General features: G+C 42.6%; 1 protein-coding gene across 3 annotated transcripts in view; it reads right to left on the bottom strand.

Annotated features, from left to right (window-relative positions):
• The window catches only part of TSPAN12 (tetraspanin 12), a 103,075-nt gene that overhangs the window by 15,362 nt on the left and 60,981 nt on the right, over window positions 1-26,732 (bottom strand). For 2 of the 3 annotated variants that reach the window (XM_060244840.1, XM_060244842.1), the window contains one exon: window positions 15,450-15,524. The exons of the other annotated variant lie outside the window; for it this stretch is intronic. In XM_060244840.1, coding sequence (XP_060100823.1) covers window positions 15,450-15,524 — 75 coding nt within the window. The remainder of the gene's footprint in view (window positions 1-15,449; window positions 15,525-26,732) is intronic. 3 annotated transcript variants of the gene reach the window in all.

Raw genomic sequence — 26,732 nt, 5'->3', positions numbered from 1 at the left:
AACCCCTGATCCACCCGCTAATAGTGGCGGATGAAATGTTATGCCAGTCTGAGTTCCGAAAGCAAACAAATAGAGAGTCGCAATGCCTAACCTCCTTAATCCTATCCAGGTAAAAACTGAGGGCTCTACAAATGTCCAGGCAGTTGCCATAGTTTCTCCTTCTCATGCGTCGGAGTGAGGCAAAAGGAAGGAAGAACAATATCCTCTGACCTATGGAACCTCGAGTTCACCTTAAGGATGAATGCTGGATCTATGTGTAGAACCACTTTGTCTTGGTGGAACACACACAGGTCCTTGTGAATTGAAAGACCCTGAAGCTCAGATACCCTGTGTGCCGAAGTAATGCCCACCAGGAACACCGTCTTGAAAGTGAGCAGTTTAAGACTGCACGACACCATAGGGTCAAAAGGCTTACAACAGAGAGCGTCTAGTACCGTGTTTAACTGCCAAGAGGGAAACCGATGCACCTGAGGTGGATTAATCAGAGCCACCCCTTTCAAGAAATGCCTGATGTGAGGGTGGGCTGTTAGGGACCTACCCTTTCCTGACCCCCTAACGGCTGCAATGGCTGCCACCTGCCTGTGAAGGGTGCTAGTACTAAGTCCTTTCTCCAACCCATCCTGCAGGAAGGCGAGAATAACTGGAACCCTGGCTTTCAAGGGATCCTCCCCCCTCTCCACACACCAGGTATGAAACACCTGCCATGTGAGATTAAAGGCTCTAGCTGTAGAACGTTTCTAGATGATAGCATAGTATCCACTACCACTGTTGGGTAGCCTATACTAATCAACTGTTGCCGCTCAATCTCCAGACAGTGATCTTCAGAAGCTCCGGTCAAAGGTGATATAGGCTGCCCTGTGAGAGTAGGTCTGGCCTCAGTGGAAGCCGCCAGAGGGGCTCCACTGCCAATCTGTGGAGTTCCTGAAACCAGGTCCTTCGGGGCCAAAAGGGAGCCACCATGATCACTTCAGCCTTCTGTTCCTGGAATCTCTGCAGGAATCATGGGAGGATCTGGAATGGGGGGAAGGCAAAAAGAAGTGAGTTTAGGGCACCTATTGCCATGGCCCCTCTGCTTCTGGACCTGGAGAAATACTGGACCACCTGATGATTGCTATCTGAGGCGAATAGGTCCACTGCTGGGGTCCTGAACCTCTGACATATCTGATGACAGGATTCGCGATGAAGAGTCCACTCCACTTGGTCCAGAGCTTGGCGGCTCAGCCAGTCTGCGACCACGTTGTCCCTCCCGGCCACGTGGGTGGCCTTGATGGACAAGAGATGGTCTTCCACCCAATGAAACAGATTCTCCACTTCTGACTGAAGCTTCCTGTGTCTTGTGCCCCCTTGCCTGTTTATATAGGCCTTTGCGGTCATGTTGTCTGTCTGGATGAGAACGTGTGCACCTTCCACATGTTTCGTCAACTCCCGTAGGGCTAGTCCTATAGCCCTCAGCTCCAGGAGATTTATGCTTTCTCTGGATTCCTTGGTGAACCACTGCCCTCGGGCTACTGCTCCTGCTGTGTGGGCTCCCCATCCGAACAGGCTGGTGTCTGTTGTGATCACAACCCTTTGGGGTTCCCTCATCTCCTGAACCCAGAGAAAACGGTTGGGAGCTTGCCACCACTCAAGGGCCCGTTGCAGGCCAGGAGGAATTGAAATTAGCATTGGACTCTTGAGGCTTATTTGTTTCTGAAAGGGAAGTAACAGCTTCTGCAGAGGCCTTGTGTGAAAACAAGCCCACTGAACTACATCCTAACACGACACCATCATGCCCAGCAACTGTGCCAGGCTCATCAGCCTTACTTTCCGTCCCTGTTTGACTGCGGCCATTAATTGGAGGATCTTCATCCGTCTTTCCGGTGTCAGGAAGACCCTGTTCCCCCTGGAGTTGATCTGGACCCCTAGGTGAGTCAGGAACTGGGACGGTTAAAGAGAGCTCTTCTGGGTGTTTATGACAAATCCGTGCAAAGCAAGGATCCTCATGGTCTGCTCTAAGGCTTCTCTGGTCTGCTCCAGTGAGGGGGCTTTGATGAGGCTGTCGTCCAGGTATGGAAATAAGGCCACCCCCTGCAGCCAGAGGGCTGCCATTAGAGTGACCAGCACTTTGGTGAACACTCTGGGGGAGAACTTGAGTCCAAAAGGCAATGCCCTGTATTGGTAGTGTCGCCCATCATAGGCAAAGCGAAGGAACCTGTGGTGTTTCTGTGCAATGGGAATGTGGAGGTAAGCCTCCCAGAGGTCTATCGAGGTAATGAAGTCCCTCTGCTGGATTGCAGCTAGAATAGACTACAAGGTCTCCATCCAGAACCTCTTTGTGACTACCCTTTTGTTCACCCATTTCAAATCCAGTATCGCCCCCACGTCTCCATTTTTCTTGGGTACCACGAAAAAGACCAAGTAGACTCCCTCAAATCTTTTCGCCTGAGGAACTGGTTCTATGGCCGCTATCTGCACAAGATGGTCGATGGCTAGGAGTAGAGTCTGAAGCTTCTCGGCAGACTGGGACCTGGGTATCTCTAGGAAATGGTCCCAGGGTAGTGTGTGAAACTCCCGCGTGTAGCCATTGGATACCGGGTCCAGTGCCCAACTGTCTGTAACTGTCTGGTATCAGATGTGGAAAAATTTCTGGAGCTGACCGCCTATCCCCTCCTTAACCGACGTCTCATCCCAGTCAGGCTGAGTTGGGTTTCTTCAGTCCCTTTGGGTTTTGGCTTTGTTTCCCTGAGAAGGAGGATCTGCCTTCTCTAGACTTCGGCTGCCACTTTGTTCTGTAAGGTTTGAAAGATGATTGTCTGGAATCCCTCCTGTTGTCCCGAAAGGGCTGGAACCTCCACCTTGACCTATTGTCTCTTCTATTAGAGGGCAGAAGTTTTTTCTTGTTCCTGTCCTTGATGAGATATCTGTCCAAGGCTTCCCCAAAGAGAAAACCCCCTTTAAAGGGAACTGCCACCACTTTGGATCTGGCGGAGGGATCCGCAACCCAATTGCAAAGCTAGATGTTCCCTCGAGCAGTGATGCTGGAAGCTATAGCTCTGACTGAAAGCTGCACTGCCTCAAACATGGAGTCTGCTGCTGTGACCTTCAATGCACAGCAGCCAAGAAGGTCAGAACGCCTGCTCCGGCTGCAACGCCACTGAGGATGTTCTCCGCAGCTGAGAAGGAAACGTCTGGAAGAAAAACTTTCTCCAGTAGAACACGGCACTTGAGCCCGAAAGATTCTACAATCCCTAATGACTATAGTAACTGCGAATAATTCAAGAAGCTCTTACTAGCCTGATATATAAGAATAAGAGTTTGTGTTTATGTTAGTTTACCTCAGCATATTCAACCCTGACCTTTCCCCGTAAATAAACCTTCTCTTATTTTTGAATTTTAAAAGCATCTCAAGTGCCATTTTTTTGTCATTATGTTACAGGGAGACCCTAGCCCTTCCCTCAGGTCCTGGACTGAGAAAATAGCCAAAGTATTTCTGACAGGATGGGACTGCTAAAGCTATTTTAAATAGAAGAATACACTTTACCAGGGCTGTTCAGTCAGTGAAAGGATACAAAAGAAAAATGGAGGGGAAATTTTGCCATTAAGCGGGCTAAGTGGACAGGGACTGTCATACCATCCATCCTTCCCCTGCCCACTTGCTCATTTGCCAGTTCTCCCAAATGTTCATCCAGTGTTCCATAACTGTACTGGCCATTGAATGTAGTGCGGACGAGAGTAGTGGGGGAGTACAAAAAGCAGATGGGCAGTAGAGGAGGTGAACAGATGGGGAAATAGAAGTAGTGGGCCCCACCAGAAGACCTTGGCAGCTGCCCCCCCTCACGGTATGGTGATGTAGGCCCTGTTGCTTCTAATAACTTGTAGTCCCAACTTCTGCTTCTAGTCAGTTAAAAACTATCTTTGGTTTCGCAGTTATAGATATAGATAGATATGGAAGAAAATCAAACATACAAGGCATACTTTGGAGTAGCAGCGAGTTGACACAGATCATTATTGCTGCTGAAAGGTTTAGAACTGTACACAAATGGCCCTGCAGGGCAGCAAAGCCCCTGTGAACTTTCCCTGTATATTGGCCCTCCAAAGGAGGCCAAATTAAAGACCACTAGAGAGAGGGCCTTCTTGATTGCAGCCCCCTACTGGTGTAATCAACTACCAGAGGAAGTGAGGGCCCTATGGGACCTTGCCCGGTTCCGCAAGGCCTGTAAGACCGCTCTCTTCCGGTTGGCTTTCAACCGACGCTGAGCCTTGTATCGTAGGGAAATTGCAGAAATACTGTCGCCATTGAAATTATATCATATCAAAGAGACTTTTTAAATGTCATGTTTATTCTGACTGTTTTAATTACTGAATGTGTAATTTTATAATATGTATGGATTTTAATTGTTTGCTGTGGTTTTATAATGTGAGCCACCCTGAGACTGCTTTGGTGGGGAGGGTGGGATATAAATCAAATCAAATAAATAAATAAATAAAATGTCCCATCCATCCTGATCATAAATTAGAAGACAACCATTCTATAAAGACTCACAGCCAGGGCTTTTTTTTTTTTTTTTTTGCAGAAAAAGCACAGCAGGAACTCATTTGCAAATTAGTCGCACTTGATGTCACCATTGTTTCACACAGGGCTTTTTTGTAGGAAAAGTCCAGCAGGAATTCATTTGCATATTAGGCCACACCCCCTGACACCAAGCCAGCTGGAACTGCGTTCCTGGGCATTCCTGCTCAAAAAAAGCCCTGCTCACAACAATAATCAAAGACAGGGTTAATTAACCTTAAACTGTGACATGACAATTTTCTGACAAACATGCATATGAATGGAGCCTTTGGCACTGTTTCAGTCATTTTCATACCTTTAAACTAAGTTGAAACTGATGGGACTCAGCAGAAGTAGTTTATGTACCTGCTTACTCTATTTAAATAGCTATATCCTCTTTTTCCCCACATGAAGCTTATCAGACATAAGCAACAGGGAGGAGGTGGGGCGGGCAGACAAAGAGAAGCGATGGGAAGGAGGTGGGAAAGGCAAACTATGGAAGAGGGGAAGGGGTGGGTGGGTGGAGGAAGAGACAAACTAGCAATTTGTCTAGGGCATGGGGAGGGCCGAATTTGGTGCCCCCGCCCTGCTGGCATCCTAGGCAAATGCCTAGTTTGCCTAGTGGGCAGACCGGTCCTGTCTGAAGAATAAAGGAAGCTGACAGATACAAAACCACAGAAGCGTTTTCATATACCCTCAAAAGGTGGTAAATTATAAGGCAAAAGTACAAAAGTGGGAAACAGGTTTCATTTAAAACGATAAGGCACTAATATGGATGAAAAACACAAATGTACATTAAAAATGAGACCTGAGGGGAGAAATTAATATTTTAAAACAGATGTTTGACTATTTGAAATTGTTTTCAAAGGCTCACTCAGTAAGTAAAGAGACAAGAGAAGGAGATATTATCTAAACATAACATTTAAAAAGTAAAGAACATTCACAAGCAGACTACAAGTAAACCAAATAGCTTTCAGCTCTCCCCTTCCCCCAGCGAAAGGAACAATGTCTGTGACAATGGTGGAAATAACTGTGTTCAATTCAAATTAAGTCACCAGGTATTAATAACTATTTAAAGCAGAGTGGCACAAATGTCTACAGAAAGAAATCTGAAAGGAGAAGATAATGATAAATATTACTAAAGTAACTATGCTATCAAAAGGAAATAATATAGAAACTTCTGACTGAGGGTAACTCAGGGAATTAAGACAGCAGTGCTACATACTGCACAACTATGAGAAAGGTAGAAAACACCAAAACAGAGGACACCCATGAACATTTATGCACATGAACAGACAGAACAGAACAGAGAAAGGATTGCAGCACAGACTACGTTTGTTATAGAAAAGCGAGCTGAAACAGTGACTGCTTATTGAAGAGAAGGAAGAATATCGGAGGAAATAATAAAATAGAATTTATGGAGATACCTCATGAAGCATCATATCGGTCCTGAACTTTCCTTTGCAAACAAAAAAACTGAACAAATTTTGACTGTTTTAAAAGAGAAGAAAAACAACTTAATACTGCACTCATATTTTAAAAGTTTGTATTTTTAGAAAGAAGATTTCAGGGGGTTAGAGCCTACAATCGCTGAGCACAGCAGATCTTCCTCATCACCTGTATCTCACTACAGTGTGCTGTGCTCCCTGAAATGCAGCTGGGGGGGGGGGGGGCGTCTATCATAGCAGAAGGAATGAAAACCCCCACATATATTGAGGTGTTCTTCCATTAATAAAACGCATGGAGAGTATGCCTAATCAGGTCTACGCAGAAGTACGGTAAGTCCCATTTTATTAAGTGGGGCTTACTCCCAAGAACGTGTTAACAGGACTGGAACCTTAAGAATCCTACCCATCACAAACACATTTAAAACAAAGCTTTTAAAAATGCAAGATGAAAAAAAACTTACTGGAAGAAAAACCTAATAAAACAAAAGACAACTGCTGCATTTTGCAAATGCAGCTAATAAAAATATATATTTTAAAAATAGCTGGTTCAGAAATTTTTTCATAAAATAATCAGCACAGACAAAAGCAATAGAAACTAATTTGTTCATGGGGGGGGGGATCTGAAACATATCAAAAACAGTGGGAACAAAAGTAAAACTGATTTTTTTCCCGGTCTACACATTATTAATAATAACAATTTTATAGATCTTACTTCATAGGATTATTGAGACAACAAAATGGGACCTTGAACTCCTTACAGGGAGGCCAAGGTATCACCATAATGACGAATAAAACATAAAATCTTTTTTCTAGCATTGTGCAAGCAACTGAAAGCAACACTTCCTATTCTTATGTTTCAAGATACATTGAATCCAAAACACACACAAGCTTATTTGAGTTCTAGGCATTATCAGCTGCTGACAGAGCAACACAGGGACAAAGAAAAAACTGGCAAAAGAGAAAGGGCATCTCGTTGCTGGTGATCACACCAGTGGGCCCTGCCTGAAAGTAGGGCAACAGGGCCTGTGCAAGTGGAAGATTTCCCTTTCAATGCATCCTGCATGAAACTCTTGGCAAATGGCTTAATTATAAAACTCAACAAAGCTCTTTCTCATCAGAATCCCAAAGGAAGGCAACCATGCTCACAGGGTGAATGAAGCACATATAGTTATAATTCCATTTTTATTCTGACATTTCATCAAAGTGATAGAATCACAGTTCTATTTGGAATAGTAGCTTCTCACTGGAATCTGTACAGCAGTGGAATGAATTCTGATGAAAACTGTTAGCATGCAATTTCAAGTCTGAAGATCTGCCAGAATTTTATTTGGTCCCAGTGCTGTGCAAACACCAAATGAACCTTTTTTAAAAACAACAGCTAACAACATAGCAAGGTAATTTCTAATACACCTGCTACTGTTGAAAAGGCCAGTATCTTGGGTACGTCTTGGTAGCTCTGTGGAAAAAGAATTGTCACTCTCTTCGTAAATATGTACCAAATGGAAAATAAGACGGGAGACTTTAACAGCTAGTGGAATAACATGCCAGCTTGTTTTCTCCTCAGTGATTAAACTATTTCTCCACATAACATTTACACCTCTAGCTTGAGAGGAAAGAGCTGCAAAGGCTCTTCCAAATATTTGTACTTTAAACAGATATGTGCTTTAAATAAAATGGAAGCTTTTAAAAAAGAGTGGCTTTTGCTGATAAGGCTCTAGCTAAAGCAGGCAGGATTAGTACAGACTAGGAGTGGAATCAGACTGGGAATTTGCTGCTGCAGTCTCTCAGCTTTAAAAAGGCCGCTTCAGAAAGAGATGCAGAGCGGCAATCGTACTGTGCCCATCACATGCATGGGTTGCACATGCGCTTCGAGGAGCATTCACACCACTCCTGCGGGTGCGTAGCATGTGCATGGAGCACCCTGGCCTTTCAGATAGCTGGAAACACACCAGGAAACTGTGGCAAGGGGTTTGCTACTGGGAAGTTCCCAGTAGCTATTTAGCCCATTCCCAGCCCATCCTATGACAAGGTAAGAAAGGGCGGGCTCCAAGGACATTTTTCTATATCACCTTATGGAGGAAGGTTCTAATTTGAAGGTATGTGAATTCTGAAATGCTGGGATTTGAGGATTTACTTGTCTGCTAATAAAGGGTTTGTATCAAGATTATACTCTGGTTTAGTGAAAATACTCCTTAACCCTGAATTTAATTTCCATTGTAGATGGCAGAAAAATATAGGTAAAATTATGGGTGACGATGCTTGAAAATTTGTTTTTACTCATGGCATGAATTTTCCTTCAGAGAAATCTGTTAAAAATGATTCCAAAATGACATCCCCCATGAAGCTGACAAAGATTTATAAATTTGATACTGATAAATGTTGGTTCTGCAAAGAAGAGAAAGCTGACTTTTTAAATACGTGGTGGCGATTTACACATGCCTCCAACTTTTGGAAACAAGTGATAGAAATTACATCAGGTGGGTCAGGAAAATAAATTCCTTATAAACCAGAGTCAGTATTGCTGAATTATCTTCCAGATTTTTCTAGAGATCAAGAACTAATTGCTTTACATATAATTACCATTGCTAGATTAATTTTTGCTAGGCATTGGAAACAGTCTAAAGCTCCTAATCTTTAGGATTGGTTACTTAAAGTAAAGGAAACATATACTTTGATGAAGGTGACTGCTTACCAAAAAAATAAAGATACAGTTTAGCCCACTCATGGAATAGAGCAATTCAAATGATGGAATTGTTAATTGATAAGTAGATTCGGGGCTTTTTTTGTAGAAAAAGCCCAGCAGGAACTCATTAGTATGCGAGGCCACATCTCTGGCATCACCATCATTTGCATACTAGACCAGATCTCTGACATCACCATCATTTGCATACTAGGCCACACCTCTGACATCACCAAAAGTGCTATAATATCTTTTTTGAGGTGTGGTTGTACACAATACAATTCTGGTCACCACACCTCAAAAAAGATATTCTAGCATTGGAAAAAGTCCAGAAACATATAGCTATATATATATAGCCATAAATACATAGCCATCCCAGAACAAAAAATCAAATTCCAAAACACTACAGGAAGGAAGGAAGGAAGGAAGGAAGGAAGGAAGGAAGGAAGGAAGGAAGGAAGGAAGGAAGGAAGGAAGGAAGGAAGGAAGGAAGGAAGGAAGGAAGGAAGGAAGGAAGGAAGGGAGGGAGGGAGGGAGGGAGGGAGGGAGGGAGGGAGGAAGGAAGGAAGGAAGGAAGGAAGGAAGGAAGGAAGGAAGGAAGGAAGGAAGGAAGGAAGGAAGGAAGGAAGGAAGGAAGGAAGGAAGGAAGGAGTGGGAAATAAGGCAAACAGGGAAAAAGAAATATTGACAGAAAGACTGACAGAAAGAAAGAATGGGAGAGTGCAAAATAAAGCAAATAGGCAGAGAAAAGAAAGCCTGACAGAAGGAAAGAATGAATGGGAAGGAGGGAGGGGGAGAGAGTTGGAAGGAAGGAAGAGGGGGAAGAAAGGGGATGGGAGCAACTCACCTGAACTCAGCACAGCTTGGCCTCCTGAACCCCTCCTGAATCCCGCTGGCCAGCATGATGGCGGGAGACTGCCATGCAAGCGCGGCTGGGCCTCCTGGCCCCCGCAGGCCAGTGCAATGTCGGGAGACTGCTGTGCAAGCGTGGCTGAGCCCCCTGAACCTCTCTGGGAGCAGCCAGAATGCTGCCCATGCCAGCCGGAATGGTGTTTCGGTGCATTCTGGCTCAAAAAAAGCCCTGAAAAGACTTATCTGTAATGTTTTGGTCTTTTCTTAAGATAGTCTATTTTCTGTGTTTTGAGATTAGGTAAATGATGTACTGTATTGTAATGTACTGCATGCTAGACTTACGCTGTTATTTTATATATATATTTTATATATATACACACACACACACAACACACACAGTATGTTGTAATTTTTAGTATTGACAATTAAATTTAAAGGAAAAAAGAATGGGTGGGTTGTGAGGGGCAGATGTGTGTGATTGTACACATTAAATCTAGGAGTGGGGGTGGCTATGGCAGATCAAAACTCTTGTCTGATTGCGCCCTAGGTATTTTAATTGTTTAGATTGGCAAGGAACCTGAGGGAAGAGGTGACCAATCATAACACTGCAGCCTAAACAATCCAAGTGTGTGGTGAGGGAATCATCACTTGAACTCACACCATCATCATCACATGGAAACAGTGTCAATGAAACATATCTCTTATCACAGGTTTGATATACCAGCAAGGAAAAGCAACTCATGGTGATGATACCAAGCCGTGTTTCAAGGCACGGTGCATTTGCTCAAATTTTAGAAAGCCTGTTGGGAAACTATTCAAGGGTCCCAACTAGAGATGGGCACGAACCAGGAAAATGGTAGTTCACTTCAGTTTGTGGTTCATTTGGTCACCCAATTCGTTGGTTCAGGTTGACTGGTGTGGGGTTTTTTCCAATTTCCTGAACTGATCTGTGGTTTGTTGGGTTTTTTGTTTGGGAAGATGTAGAACAGCTCCTGAGTGGACTAGAGATGCCAAACTGGCTGCAAACTCTTCAGCAGACTGTCCTCTACCTGATCTCCAAGTTTGGTGAGAACTGGATTTCAGGGGGCCAAGTTACAGCCACCCAAAGCAGGTGCCCCAGGTGGTTCATTAGTTTGGGGGGGGGGCATTTTGCTAGAGACAGTAACTCTTTAATGGACTTTCTTTTACCTGCTTTCCAAGTTTCATTAAAGCTGGATTTCAGGGGGGTGAGTAAAAGCCCCCCAAAGTAGGTGCCTCCAGCACAGTTGGTTTTGGTAAACTGATAGAAATCAAACATTAAAACAAAAGTTTATGATTTAATATAAATAAGGGTAATGCTGCCCAGTCAAAAAAAATGCTTCCCAGAATGGCCCAGCAAGTTAGTTTTGAAAGCCAAAAAATAAAACAGCCACACAAGCAGAATAACAACTCCCCGCAGCATTTCTAAATTTTGAAGAAAGGAGGAGAAAGGAAGGCAGCACACATGGACTTCTGTAGCTCAGGTCCCTGAAAACCACAGAAGAACAAGGAAGTTGGTTTGTTCTCTGTGATTAAAAGAAATCAAAGCCCATCGAAACAACAATTTACGATTCGAAATAAAATTGTAGAAGTAAGGCAAGAAATAAAGGGGAGGTCCCTGAAACCAATAGGGCAAAACAAGTGGGTTCTGTGAATAAGCAAACCCCAGTAATATCTAGGCTTCCCAATCCCCAGGTCCCAGTGAGGGTTCTGCCCGGTTTTACAGGCTTCCCCCTGCCCCCAGCCAGCTGGCCAACGGGGGGAAGCCCCGCTCCCACCGTCACCATGTACATCTAGAGCTCTGGCAGGTTTAGAAATCTGCAAACAGGTCTGTTTTTAAAATGTGTGCCTTTAAAATTGAGCAGGAAACAGGAAGCGCTTCATGGGGAAAGGTCAGCAGCAGTTTCGTCAGAGCACAGACCCCCCGTTTGTTTTGCTTCCGTTTTCAGAGCAAGTAAAGTTGCAGAGGAACCAGATTCAGTAAGTGTGTGTGTGTGTGTGTGAGAGAGAGAGAGAGAGAGAGGGAGGGGGCAGGGGATTTCCTGGTTTGGAGACCCTCCCCCCGCTTTAGAAAGGGTGGGGAGGGAAATGTCTACTGAGCACTCTATTATTCCCTATGGAGAACGATTCCCATAGGGAATAATGGGAAATTGATCCATGGGTATGTGAGGCTCTGGGGGGGATGTTTGAGGTAAAGGCACCAAATTTGCAGTATAGCATCTGATGCCTTTCCTCAAAATACCCTCCAAGTTTCAAAAGGATTGGATCAGAGGGGGCGATTCTTTGAGCCCCCAAAGAAGGTGCACCTATCCTTCATTATTTCTAATGGAGGGAAGACATTGAAAAGGTGTGCAGTCCCTTTCAATGTGATGGCCAGAACTCCCTTTGGAGTTCAATTGTACTTGTTCCGACCTTGCTCATGACTCCCTCCCCAATGTCTCCTGGCCACACCCCCAAAGTCTCCTGGCTCCACACCCAGATATTTCTTGAATTGGACTTGGCAATCCTAGCAATAACAAAGAAGTTTGGGGGAAATGAACAAACAAAAAACCCAAACACAAGACAGTTTCTGCTTGGGTTAAGGTCCCTTAAACTGCAGAAGAGCAATTGGCAACACCTTCCCAGCTGAGAAAGGTGTTTAAAATTGTTCCACAATGTGGGGCTGGAGAACCTAAACTCTACCATGCAGCAACAGCCAAATCAACAAGCACACTGCATGACTAACTCACACAGAAGCTGCTTGCAAAGTGAAAGCAGCTGACAAAGGGTGTGGCAATAAATGTCATCTGCTCCCATGGAGCAGAATAGAAGCTCTATGATAGGCTGTCAGAACTGCTAATCAAACTATGGACAACTGCTGTGTGTGTTTCTAGAGGTCCCAGAAGTCCACTTCCAACAATGCCTAGGAATTGATTGCATCAGCGCCAGGCTGTCTAGAAAAATGAACCAATAGCGAATCAAACAAACTGGCTAGGAAGGCAGCTGGTTTGTTTTCCATTTCGTTCATGGTGGGATAAAACAAATCAGTTTGAAACGAACCATAAATTCGCTATTTTGAGCACAAAACGCAACTCATGGCTCGTTTCATGCCGACGCCTAGTCCCCACTAAAAATCAAAATTACAGTGAATGTTTTCGCAGTTCAGCTTTAAAGTTTCAATAAACCTTAGCTTAAGTCAAACACATATCTGTCATCTTTATCCGGGGCACGTGACGGCGAATGAGAAATGAGAAAGCCGGTGAATTCACAAGCTATTTTAAAAATTATTTGTACATTTTATAGTTTATATACATCTTTCATTTTGGGGAAAATACATTAGAATGATGCGTGACGCTTCCCAAACACTAAGCCTTTAAAAATAGTATAAATAAATAAATAAATCACAGAGCAGAACTGAACTGAATTAGCACCTGAATTGTTTTAACAGTGTTTTAACTTAATGTTTTTTATTGTTGTTTTATTATGGATTTGAGCTGCCCTGAACCTGCTTTGGCGGGGAGGGCGGGATATAAATCGAATAAACCTAATCTAACCTAATTCATGGACTATGTGACTACACATCAATAAGTACCGACGGATAAAACAACACTACTTTGTAACCCTCAGAAGGCGCAGTTTGGTGATACCCTGTCAGCCTAAACCATAAAGAAATCCCATTTTTCAGGGAAGGCCTCTGGTGGAACATGATTTTGTAATGTTTTCGTTTGGTCAGTAAATTCATCCAGTTTCATGCAGCATTTCTCTAAACATAGGCCTCTAATCCAGGGGTGGCCAGCTGCAGCTCAGGAGCCACATATGGCTCTTCCAAACATATTGTGTGGGAGTTGAAGCACCCACTACTCCCATCAGCCAGCTTGGAGAATGACTTCTCCAAGCCAAGCCAGCCAGCAGCTTGGAGAATACTTTTAAGTTGCTTTATTTCCACCTCTCCTTCCCTCCCACATCTATTTGCCTTCCTTCCTGCTCTCAAACATCTGATGTTCATGTTTTGCAGCTCTCAAACATCAGACATTTATTCTATGTGGCTCTTACATTAAGCAAGTTTGGCTACACCTGCTCTAATCCTTTTGAATGACCTTTATAAGGTTCAAGACACTGTGATGTGTTGTGTTGTGTTGTGTTACGCTGTATAGTGTTGTGTTAATGGGAAACTTTGTTCAATCTAGATTAATTGTTCTATAATGTTGTTCTGACTGTTTTAATGCTAATTGTTTTAATGCTTATTGTTGTTACCCACTCTGAACTCATGGGGAGGGGCAGGTTAAAAATTGAAAATATAAATAAATAAAATATAAAGACATAAATATTCAGCCTTTAAGAACGTAATGCTACTGCGACTAAGAAATGGAATTACCTTTTGTTGACCTGTATTAAGAAAATTATGAATGATTTAAAATAAAGAGGGTTTTTTTTTTTTAAAAAAAAATGAATGTAGTCATATTAGACACATTTTAGAAACAACTGCTTTTCCAGAAACACTGCTTAGAACAGGAATGTTGAACTTATTTGTTATGAGGGCCAGATCTGACATAAATGAGACCTTGTTGGGTCAGGACATGTCAGGTTGGGCTGAGCCATGTGTGTACCTATTTAAGATTAGGTAGGAGAGATATAAATTTTATAAAGAACACAGACAAGCACAAATATATTTATTAAAAAACATAAAACATGCTTTAAATGTTAGCACTCATTGGTGTTAAAGATGCTTTCTTTATATTTCTTCCACGGGATCCAGGTAATTGGGCAAAGGAAGCTCTAGCTCTTTCCTTCCTTCCCCAGGGGACTGGGGGGGGGAGCCTCAGCCAATAGAAGGAAGAAAGGCTTGGCTCAGTAGCTCTGCTGTGCAATTGAGAGAGCCTGACAAAGCAAGCTGTGATGCAGAAGGAAGCAAGATATAGGGAGAAGAAAGCAGATGACAGCCAGTTGTTCAGGGGCCTGATATGAGCCCTCTGGGGGCCTGATTCGGCCCTCAAACTGCATGTTCAACACCCCTGGCTTAGAACCACTCACATACAACAGCTGACAAAAAGATGCAGCCACCAGCTGTTAAGTCAAGGACAGCTAGCCAAGAATGAACCTGAGCTAGTGCACAGTCCTGCATAGGGTTGTCAGGCCCCAGATCCCAGAAGGGGTTCCTCCATTTTGGGGGGCTTTGATCTACCACAACCCAGTTGGCTGGCTGGGAAACCCCACCCCCAAACGTCACTTCTGGGTGGTGTCATCGTGCTGGGGACATCAAGTGGTTTTGGGGTGAATTCTATGGTTTTGAAGGCAAAAAAGCATAGAGTTTTGCCCAAACACCAGCACATCATGTGCGATGTCACCAACGTGATGATGTCACTTCTGGGTGACGTCATTGTGTGTCAGGGATGCCACCCACAACATCTCCTTCCCTCAGAATGCCCCCAATTCTCCCTACCACAATGGCAAAGGGACCTGGCAACCCTAACCCGACATCCTGTTTCCATTGCTAAAGTGCAGCTCAGAGAATGTGCAAAGTAATAAAAGAGCACATCTGAGCATGCAGATTGTGCTTCCATCCCTGATAACGGTACTCATATCTGAGAATACAAAACAAAGCTTTTCTTTTTTAACTTTAAAAAAATACAGTCTACACACAAACAAATAGAAGTGCATTACATTAAATGTTTTAGGAGACATTTAAGAGGGTGGGGGGAGCATCTGGCTGAGTTTCACACTTCCTTTATGCTAAGTGATACGTATTATTAATCAGACTTCTCTAAGTACCCTATTTACCTGAAAGGAACATAAGGTTTTTTTCCACCCCACCAAGAAAAACAGGAGTCTAAAATGCAACAAGTTACAGTTATGCATGGTAGGTTTAGGATTGAAATTTAAGTTAGAAGGAAATCAGTAGAAATGTTTGGTCTTGTTTACTTGTGTGTATTTTTATCTCACTCACCATGATTTCTTGTTCATAGGTCCAAACGCCACATGCCAGTTCAACACAGAATATCACAAGCAAACTTCCAAAATACTGAAGAACACAAGAGAATGTTACTTATATTTCTGAAAGAAATGAGTACTGCTCCTCCAAATTATTATTGTTTTTTAAAAAGTTTTCATATTAATTAAAATGCTAAAGCACTCCCTCTTTGGAAATCCTAAGTCTGAGGTACTAATAACTTTAAAAAACCCCATAAAATTAAGGTTTTGATCACTTTAAGAATATTAAATTATAAAAAGAAATATTATATTTTATTTTACATACATGTAATACAAATCTATGAAATACTGCTTCAGGGACATGAATTGGTTTTCAAGAAATGTAGCAGAATAAAAAAAAATTAATAAAGAAACAATCTCAAAGAGGCTATTCTTTTGATTTCTAAAACATAGACAAATAGCAATTTTAATGATGTTTGCAATACAAATAAATACAGTTCATGCAAAAGTTGGCACACCATTCACATTGGGATAGTTCCATATAAATAAAGCTAGTGTTCTACTCTGCAAGATCAGGGAGTAAATTTCACCAATCCAAAAATGTGCTACACTGGCCTATTGAAGTGAGTGGACCTAGAACTCTGTTTAGAAACTCTGTTTAAGGCTGTACAGTGCACAAAGAGAGACTGGGTTGTTTGGATAAGTGTTAATCCAGCCCCAATAAAATCTATGTACAGAAGTGCATAATGACAGCCATTATTGTGTAGTGTAGTGGTTAGAGTTCCTGGGAAGACCCCGGTTCAAATTCCCACTCTGCCATGGAAGCTTGCTGGGTGAGCTTGGGCTAGTCACACACTTTCAGACTAACCTACTAGATTGTTGTACGGATAAAACGGAAGAGAGGAGAATGAGGTAAGCCACTTGGGCCCCCAATGGGGAGGAAGCTGCGGCATAAATGAAACAAATACATATTCCAAAGGAGTCATTTGAACCAGCGGTGTCCTGGCACACACTCAGAGGCACTGTTTTCCACCACCTATTTGAAAAATGTCAGTTCAAAAACACAGTCCTAGTGAGTTCTTCCCTATATCAGCTCTCAATTATAAGCAGGGGTGGCGTGTGGGATTAGGCTGCATAGGCAGCTGCTTGGGGCGCTGCATGACCTACAGGTCACAGCTAGGCACCCCCTCCCCACATGCCAGCTGGCTCGTGGCCTCTTTTGCCCGCCTGAAACTTAGACGGAGAAAAGAGGCGGCTTGGCCTCACTCCCAGTCTGCCTTTCCTTACAGGAGAGGCAGCCTGAGAGCAAGGCAGAGGCCCTGCGCCTCCTTCCCCCAGTCGAGACTTTATCATGCCACGGAAAGGTCAAGAGACAGGGTGTTTGTGCAGAAGACTTCTCAAAAGGAGCCCGCTGTGCAACCGGGGCGAACTGGCCCTGCTTGGCTTTCTCACGCTGTGGAAAGGTCGAGTGGGGGGCATTTGGCCCTGCTCAGCTTTCCCACACCACGGGAAGGTCAAACGGGGGGGTTGCATGGGGGGCTCCTTAAGAGGAGCCCGCTGTGCAAATGGAGCCACTTGGCCCCGCTTGGCTTTCCTGCACTGCAGGAAGGTCAAGTGGAGGGGGGAGTATGCCCTCTGTGCAAATGGGGCCCAATTTTGGCTGGCAATGGGGGCCCTCCCCCACTTGAGGGTGGGCCTTGCCTGGAGCATCAAAAACCCCAGTGCCAGACCTGATTATGAGCCCCATATGAGCCCCAGAGAGCACTGAGATCAGTGGGAAAAAACATACTGAATATCCCTGGGCCAAAAGAAGTTAAACTTCAAAGCACCCGCACTCGGGCCTTTTCCGCTGCGGCCCCACAACTCTGGAACCAGCTCCCAGAGGAGGTGCGGGCCCTGCGGAACTTAGATCAGTTCCGCAGGGCCTGCAAGACCGTCCTCTTTAAACAGGCGTTCACCAATGACTAAATTAATGTTTACTGCCAGATTAATAATGTTTACCGCCAGTATCAGATCTAGGAATGTTTTAATTATTGATTGGTTTTAATGTGAATTTAATATGAATTTATTGTTTTATTATTGTGTTGTTCACCTTAAATGTTGTTAGCCGCCCTGAGCCTGCTTCGGCGGGGGAGGGCGGGATACAAATAAAATTTTACATTATATTACATTACATATATGAAGAGATTCCCACTGTCTTCTGATTCAGTCATAGTATCAGGTCTTTTTGGTGGACAGTCAAACTTCACTGGGTGTTTCATTCCATAAGGGTAACTATTAATAAGAAGGGAGGGAGCGTGGGTGTAAGAGTAGCAGTGCAATCCTAAGAAGAGTTACATTTTTCTAAGTTAATTGACATCAGTGGGCCTAGAAGACCGTAACTTTGTTTAGGATTACACTGTCATTGTGTGAATGAAAGAGAATGTATTACTGATTCCGCAGTTGCTGTTGACCTACCCCTGGGGCCTCTGCTATCGTTGGCTCAAGCAATCGATTCTCCATCAGTTGCTGTACGAGCACATTCTGACCCATGGCTCCCTCCAGTTCTTCCCACACTTTCCCATTCTTGTTTTTTGGAGATTGGGAAGGCGTGGGGAGAATTGCCCCATGGAAGGGGCTGCGGGTTAAAATGTACCTGCGCAGCAACTGGTGGGGAATGAATCATGTGATCTGATGAAAGCAGAAGCTCAGGGATGAAGCAACAGCGACCGCAGGATCAATTTTACTTTGAAAGAATGCCCTTCTTACAGTATTTTATTCATCTGCATACATCTGAGAACATGGAGAGAAGAGACAATGGAAATTTTTCAGATTTTTTTTTAAAAGTTTATTCTGTTACCACATCTCAGCAAGAAAAATGCCAGAAAACAAAAGATCTCAAGAAAAAAATGAATTCTAAGTCTCATTAAAAGAAGCAAACTTGCAAAGGAACATACAGCTCCAGGCACTTTCCTCATTCAAGACCTTACTGTGCCAAGCCAGAGTTCCGCCTGCTCCGCTATGCGCAGTATGATACTTCTCACAGCAAAATACAAATGAAGCTAATCAAGACAGCAGAACAGATATAGTACAACTGACTGTAACAACATGTGGGATGGCGGACCAGGGATTTCCGAACAGATAGCGATTGCCAAAGAGGCAATTTGGAGCACAGGAGGCAAGTTTGGTCTCCCAGTGTTCCAAAATAAAGCCCAAACAAGCCTTTGATGTGCCTTGCAAATATTTACTAGGAAAAAAAAAATGTGCTGGGATTTGTGAACTGTTGTTATTCATTCATTTCGTTTCACTATCAAAAATATAATGCGTAAGAAGGTCCCAAAAGATCATTCACTACTGCATGTATGTTACAGAGACTTCAGATCAAGATATGAATGTGACCACACGAGTGACACAGATGTCAAGGCTTCACGTTATTTTATTTGTTGGGCACAATCCTAAGGGGGGGGGGCAAAAGTCCTTTGGAAACAAACTAAGGCCAACGCCCACATAAGTCAGAGTTATGCCACTAGAAATTTTTTTTTTAAAATTGTTGCCTACTAGATGTGTGGAAAGGAGTGTGCAAATTGCCCATGGCAATAGAAGATGAATGATATATACTAAGAGATACTTGCAATCATTTTTCTTTGAATCATGGCCCCTCTGGCTATTAAGTAAGCTGTTTGGATAAGAAATAGTCCATACTGCCTGGAAACCAGCTCCTGAGAATTGAGGGTTTCCCTGTAAGACTCTAGGACAGGGGTGTCATAGGGCTTTTTTTTTTTGTAGCAGGAACTCCTTTGCATATTAGGCCACACACCCCTGATGTAGCCAATCCTCGAAGAGCAGGGGTGGCCAAACTTGCTTAATATTAGAGCCATATATAGAATAAAAGTCAGATGTTTGAGAGCCGCAAGAGATGAACAAATATTACACATATATCTTTCTTAAAACTCTTAAAACTTTATTTGCACAGAAAGATAAAATACATATGTGTGCACATTATAATATGCTAGAAGGAGACTTTAAAAAAACAAACAAACACAAGAGTTGTGAATATCAGTCCTCATAAGAGCAGTATAGGGAAAGGCTAGGGAATTATTTTTTTCTTGGCACCAGTGGGAGAAGGAAACACACATGTACTGTATAAATCACTGGCCACCATTTGCATCATTATGCATCTCTCATTTCCTTGACACCAAGGTTAGTAAATACAGCTCCTGCAAGAGCTATGAAACTAAGAGGGAGCTTTGCACTCAAAGGCTAACTGAGGTCTTGATGCTATGCACACTTACTTGAGAGTAAGCCTGCATTAAGTTCCTCCTCAACCTCCAGGAGCCGCACAATATGCGTGAAAGAACCACATGTGGCTTCTGAGCCGCAGTCTGGCCACCCTTATTCCACAGTAGGTCCTGGAATAAGAGCCCTGTAAGCTCTTGGAGGATTGGTTATATCAGGGGTGTGTGGTCTAATATGCAAAAGAGTTCCTGCTACAAAAAAAGCCCTGGTCGTACTCATTTGTTTTGATGGCTGGATTTGACACAAATGGGACATTGTGTGGCTGAGCCATGCATGTCACAAAATGCAATGTCAGGCAGCAGAGATATAAACTTTATAAAGGATACAAACACAATTAAAGATATTTTAACTTAAAATACTTAAAACTCTTGTGATGTTTTGTTTAAAATGGGAAGGTGGGGGAATAGTGGGATTTGGCAATGCAATCTTTAAAATAAAACATGAAGAAAAAGCACAAGGATCACAGCAGAAACTAAAAATATAAATTAAAAATATAAAATGCTCTGAACCTAGGAAAACATGAAATAGCTGGGCATTGCAAGATTCTCCAACCACTCCACCCCCATCTACTCAGATTGGCAATGGCTCGCCAGTGTAATATCCCCCTTTAGCTGTGGGTTCCCAAGTTAGAGTACTCACTAGGTATCAGTTCATTCAGCAGAGACAAGCTGGCTCAAAGAATCAACCCGTTATTTGCAAGAAGATTCAACTGGTCATAAACGCTGCAAAAAGTGAAACTGCCTTAGCTCCACTTTGTTGAAATACATTACAGCACAAAGCTGCAAGGAAAACATGGAATTGATTTCCCATTAATGTCTCTGGATGCAGTCCAGTAGCCAGTAAAGACAAAGCAGAAGGAGCTGGGATGTCATTGTGAGTGTGAGGACAGGAGGGGGAGGAAGGGGGAGAAAATTGCCATGGGCCTGATTGAAGCCCTGGGTGGGCCAAGTGTAGCCCGTGGGCTGGGATATTGACAGCTCTGCTCTAGGATGTGAAGATCCAAAAACACTTGTGCTCATCTTCTGAAGCCCTTCTGAGATTAAGAAGCTGGCAACCTGGAAGAGGACCTTTTTGGCAGTGGCACCAAAACTGTCTGTTGCCATCTTCCATTACTGTGTGAAGACTTTTTTGTTTTATTTGGCATTCCTTAAGTGATTCATCCTTCCTGACCTTTGTTTTAATTGGTGTTTTATGTGTGAATTTTAGCTGTGGTTTTAATGTTTTAATGATGAGTGGGGTTTTTTTTTTGCTTTAACGGTTTTTAAAATGTGATTTTATTATGTATGCTCTAAATTAATTATTATGTATGCTCTTAAAAATGAAATTTTATGAATGTTGGTTTTTATTGCATATTACATTTGATGTTGTAACCCGCCCCGAGCCCACCTTGGCAGGATGTGTGGGGTAGAAATCCCAATAATAATAATTAAATAATAAATAAATTAAATTAATCCGTTAGCTACCTCGGTGGCCCCTGACGAGGGCAAAAAAGTGTGGTATAAATCTTGTAAACAGATAAATAACAGAAAATAAGTATCAATATTAGAAGTATACCATTTCCTTCATTAAAACAGGAACTTCCTAATGGCGGTGGCTGAAGCCTCGTTTAGCCTTGCTTTTTCATAAATATGAACATCCACATCCTGAAACCAATGCAGCAACTGAGTCATCAACAAGAGAAATGTATAAGGCAGGGTTCTTGGTATTAGTCATAAGGCTTTGGGGTACTAACTGGGAATGTTTTCTCCTGTTCCTCAGACTATCACTTTGAGATGTTAACTACCTGAGGAGGAAAAAAAAAATGCAAATCTGAAAATTTGGTCTTGGAAAATACTTCTCTTGCCCTTCCTGAGTTAGGATGGAGTTCTGCATTATGTGTTCTTCATGTGATTCTTTTTTATTAATGACTGGTTGAAGATAATGTAATTCCTGAAGGTGCCCTATCAGTTTTCCCCAGCAGGGATAAAAGCAGCTTGGAAGTGTAGTTTTTGGCAGGAAAGTAACGCAAGGAGAAAGAATTAGAATGAAATACCCCTCCCCGCCTCCACACCATTAGCTGCAGCTGAATTCTGTTGAACAAAATGAAGGAAGTGTATGTAATGTATAGTTTCACCCTTTGTCTTTTGCAGGTAGGAATGTGAGTCACGACCACATAATTTCAGTTTAAAAAGCCCTTTTTCTGATACAGATCGTCCCACTCACAAATTATCATTTTTCCAAACAACAGTAACAGAATTGGATAGAAATGTTACCTTTAAAACTGGGACCTGTTTCTGCATCACTCATGTAAAACTGGTGTGAAAATGACGTAGCCAGTGCGGTGGTTTGTGTGTCTGAGAGACCCCAGATCCAAATCCCCACACTGCCATCGAAGCCTGTTGAGTGACCTTGTGTAAGCCTCACACCCTCAGCCTATCCTGCTTCCCAGGGCTGTTGTGAGGGTAAAATGGAGGAGAGGAGAATGATGTGAACTGATTTGAGTCCCCATTGAGGAGAAAGAATTTTAACTGTAAACCCCCTCAAGTAGGACTCTAATGAGATGCTATAGAAATATCCTAAATAAACAGTGGGATATAAATATAGTGAATAAATAAAAGAAGCAACTAAGTCATGCACCAGAAACAAAAATGCATGAAATGCAAAGTCTCACAGCAACAGAGTATAAAAAGAAAATGGAAAAAGACACACAAACATCCCTAATCACAGGCTTCCAGTTGCAGACATGCACTGTTTGCCAAGGAATAATAAGCAAGCTGGAAGTCATTGTCTTGTTTCTTCCTGGTATATGATGAAAAGATGACTTCCAGAGACCTCTGGATTATGAGACAGAGCATTAACAGTGTTCTTGATCCCTTCCATACTCCTGAATAAAACAAATGAGTGGCAACAGGTATTGCCTGTTGATTCCATGGATGGGGTACCACTGGACACTTCTTCCAGAAAGTCATGCTTCCTTACCATCCCGGAATGACTCCCCTTCCATCCATCTTTAACCCGGACTAGTAAGGTTGTAAAAACTGGCTTAGTGAATTCTTGTAGACTTGGAAGTGCTGCCAAGGGAGAGTCAGCAGGCTCAATGGGAATGTGATACTGGCAGGGGTGGAGTTCTAGCAGGAGCTCCTTTGCCTATTAGGCCACACATTCCTGATGTAGCCAATCCTCCAAGGGCTTACAAGGCTCTTTTTCGTAAGCTCTTGGAGGATTGGCTACATCAGGGGGGTGCAGCCTAATATGCAAAGGAGCTCCTGCTAGAATTCCACCCCTGGATACTGGCACCCCAAAGCCACCGTTTCCTCAAAAGAAACTCATCTTTGTAGTCTGAAGATCAGTTGCCACTCCAAGAGAACTCCAGGCTCCATGCTGAGGATGGTAACTCTAATCACAACTGAGGGCTGGTCACAAGGCCAGTAACAGTTGTGCACCTGGTCTAAGCACAAACTTAGGTATAGGCTTGCCAATCCCCAGGTCCCAGTGGGGGTTCTTCCGCTTTCCTAGGCTCCTTCCTGCCCCCAGTCAGCTGGCCGGTGAGGAGAAGCCCCGCCCCCACAGCCACCGTGTGACTTTCCACCTCCGGAGGCTTCAGTCTCTGATCGGAAAGGTTTCCTCTTGGGATGGTGTGTCTGTGTTACTTTGAAGAAGTTGGCAGCAACTCATGAGTAAAGATGCAAATCCCTCACTTCAGAGTTGCCAGAAATGGGGGGTGGGGAGGAAATGTCTGCTGAGTACTTCATTATTCCCTATGTGGAGATCGATTCTCATAGGGTATAATGGGAAATTGATCCGGAGGTATCGGGGGCTCTGTGGGGGGGGCTGTTTTTTGAGGTAGAGGCACCAAATTTTCAGTAGAGCATCTACTGCCTCCCCCAAAAATACTCCCAAGTTTCAAAACAATTGGACCAGGGGATCCAATTCTATGAGCCCCAAAAGAAGGTGCCCCTATCCTTTATTATTTTCTATGGAAGGAAGGCATTTAAAAAGGTGTGCTGTCCCTTTAAATGTGATGGCCAGAACTCCCTTGGAGTTCAATTATGCTTGTCATACCCTTGCTCCTGGCCCTGCCCCCAATGTCTCCTGGCTCCACCCCCAAAGTCCCCAGATATTTCTTGAATTGAACTTGGCAACCCTACTTAGGTACAAGTTTTGTCTTCATAACACTGTTCCTTCTCTTACAAGTATAATTTCTCATGTGTTTTCCTCTGCCAGAGGAAGAACAGGAAAAATTGTATTCCCATTAAAACATTAGTTTCACACAGTGCATCCTCAGCAGAATTAAGCCCTTCTAAGCCCCATGACTTCAAAGTGCTTAGAAGGGTGTAACTCTGCTTAGGACTGCACTGCTAGTCACTTGGAACATGTAAGCACCTGTACTTTGGCATGACTGTTTATAAAGGAATCTGTCACAGTGCAAGTACAGAATTAACAGTGCAGCAGCTGCTCCATTAGCTTGTACAAATATTGACAGTAGACTTTGATTATTTACTGAATGGAGACATTTCAATGTATCACTCAATACCTAATGAAAATGAATGAAAAAAGAGAAACTGACAGATTTTTAAGCACTGATGTTTACAGAGAACTAGACGTGGCAGAGACTGGAATCCATCACTTGTGGATGTATCCATCACTTCAGCAGGTTTTTGTTAATGGGAAAGGTTAATCCTAATGTTTAGACAATAAAAGAATTCCAAATTTTGGTTGTGACTTACTTTCAAGACATGTTAATACTGTATGGCATTCCAAGTCTCATGGATTCCTTCTTGGTTGGCCAATGCATTTCTTTCTAAAGATCTCAAGCTATCAACAGACAATTATATAGAAATTAGACCTGTACATATATTGTAGTTTAGAGGGAACCCCAAGTGAAATTATCAGTCTTTATTAGAGTTACCAACTTCAAAGTAGAGCTTAGGCTTCTCCCAGAATTACAACTGATCTACGGACTATACAGATCAGTTAATTGGGAGGACACTGCAGTTGAGGAGGGCGGACTCTATAGCATCACATCCCCACTGAGCTCCATCTCCTCCCCAAACTTCATTTTAGCCAGGCACCCTGCTCCCAGTCCCCAAGGATTCCCAGGCCAAAGTTGGCAACTCTAAATAATGGGTGATCAACATGATCTGGAGGTGGGCAGGGATCTGTGTCCGATTCCTATCTGTCTGCAAGCAACATGACTGCACTGTTATTTACCTGGATGTTGAAGGAATTTGTTGGATGGTACAGTTCAGTTACTTTCAGAAGAAGGGACCATGTCATAGTATTAAAGAAAACTGTTTTAAGATGATGTATAGATGGTATATGACTCCAAAAAAATTAGCAAAGATGAACAACAAGATGCCAGATAGGTGTTGGAAATGTAAAAAGCACGAAGGTTCTTTCTACCATATGTGGTGGACTTGTGAAAGGTCTAAAATGTTTTGGCAAATGATTCAGCAAGAGATTTCTAAGATTTCGGGATATGAATTCAATAAAGTGGCAGAGACTTTTCTGCTGGGATTACAAATGGAAAAATTTCCAAAAGAAGACAGAACTTTAATATGGTACTTGCTCTCAGCTGCTAGGACATTGTATGCGCAGCTGTGGAAGCAAGAAAAAATACCAGAGAAGTAGGATTGGATTACAAAAGTTATGTCATGGAGTGAAATGGACAAATTAACAAGAAAATTAAGAGACTATGATTTGGAACTTTTTAAGTTGGAGTGGAAGAAATTCAGAAGATACGTAGAAAAAGAGTGGAAAATAAAAGGACATTGGACAATCTTTGATAATGATTAAGGTTTTTAAAATAAGAATATAACTTTTGGGGGTTTTTTCTTTAATAGTTAAGTGTACCTTTAATATTTGTTTCCTTTAAGTAAATAACACTGGCGGGGGTCAAGTAATGGGGGGAGGGGTGGGGGAAAAGTAAGATATGGGGTAGAAAGTCTTTTCTTTTACTTTAAGTTTGTATAAGTTGTAGATATAGTTTCACTACCATATGTTACTAATAAAATTGTTTATTCAAATCAAAGAAGAAAGGACCATGATGGACATGGAGCTCACAAAAAAGTCCTAAGAGTCCTGCTGGATGAGTGCAGTGGTACATCTGGACCACCCTACAATTTCCTACATGGCCAGCAATATGTTCCCAAAAACAGTTAAAGGGTGGCAAAGTGGATTTTGAACCCCAGCAGTTGGGGTGGGATATCTCAAGGTTATTTTCTTCCATAGCTACTCTGTACATGCAAATTTATCTTGGCTATCATTATTAATAGTTACCGATGTATCTACCTACCACGATTAACCATCATTATATCCTAGGGCAGGCAGTTCCACATGTAAACTACATGCTGCATTAGCAATTATATTACTTTCTTTGTCCTGAATCTACCACCCATCAGTTTCACTGGTGTCCCTAAACTTCCAGTATTACAAGAGAACAAGGGAAAGTTTTCTCTATCCACTTTCTGTACATCATGAAACATCTTACAGGATTCTGTCCTTCAGACTGAGAGCAGAACTTCCCTGTGGTATGTCATGTTCACAATTATGGTGGACATTTTACTCCAGAGGGGCCAAATACAGAAATATTTTTTTTTATTATTTCCATGCCAAATGAAATGCTGTTACCCACATATAAAATAATTAATTCTACAGCTTAATGTTATGCGTGACTGGTTCCCCACAAAGGTCATGTTTGTTAGATGTTTATCTTCTACTACCTGTACATACAAATGCCTGGACTATCTGCTGTTATGACAAGCTTGGCAATATCTATACAACTTAATTCTATCATTAAAAAAGCTTAATCATAATTAAACTACGTTATTACACACTGCAGAGAGGGGGCCGACAGAGAAGGGAACAAGCCAATTTATAGATTCATTGTACCATGACTCTATTAAGCAAATGTTAAAATACAAATACCCTGGCTGTTCACTAAGGGCCTTTATCTACCAAACAATATTTATTTTTCTGCCATTTTCCCTATAAGGGCTATTAGTAAAGAGATTTGTGCCATCAGCTTGGACATATATTCCTAACA

Source organism: Heteronotia binoei, chromosome 8, assembly GCF_032191835.1.
Source record: "Heteronotia binoei isolate CCM8104 ecotype False Entrance Well chromosome 8, APGP_CSIRO_Hbin_v1, whole genome shotgun sequence".
Lineage (NCBI taxonomy): Eukaryota > Metazoa > Chordata > Lepidosauria > Squamata > Gekkonidae > Heteronotia > Heteronotia binoei.
Note: the sequence above shows the minus strand (reverse complement) of the source record. Positions and strands in the feature narration are given on the sequence as shown.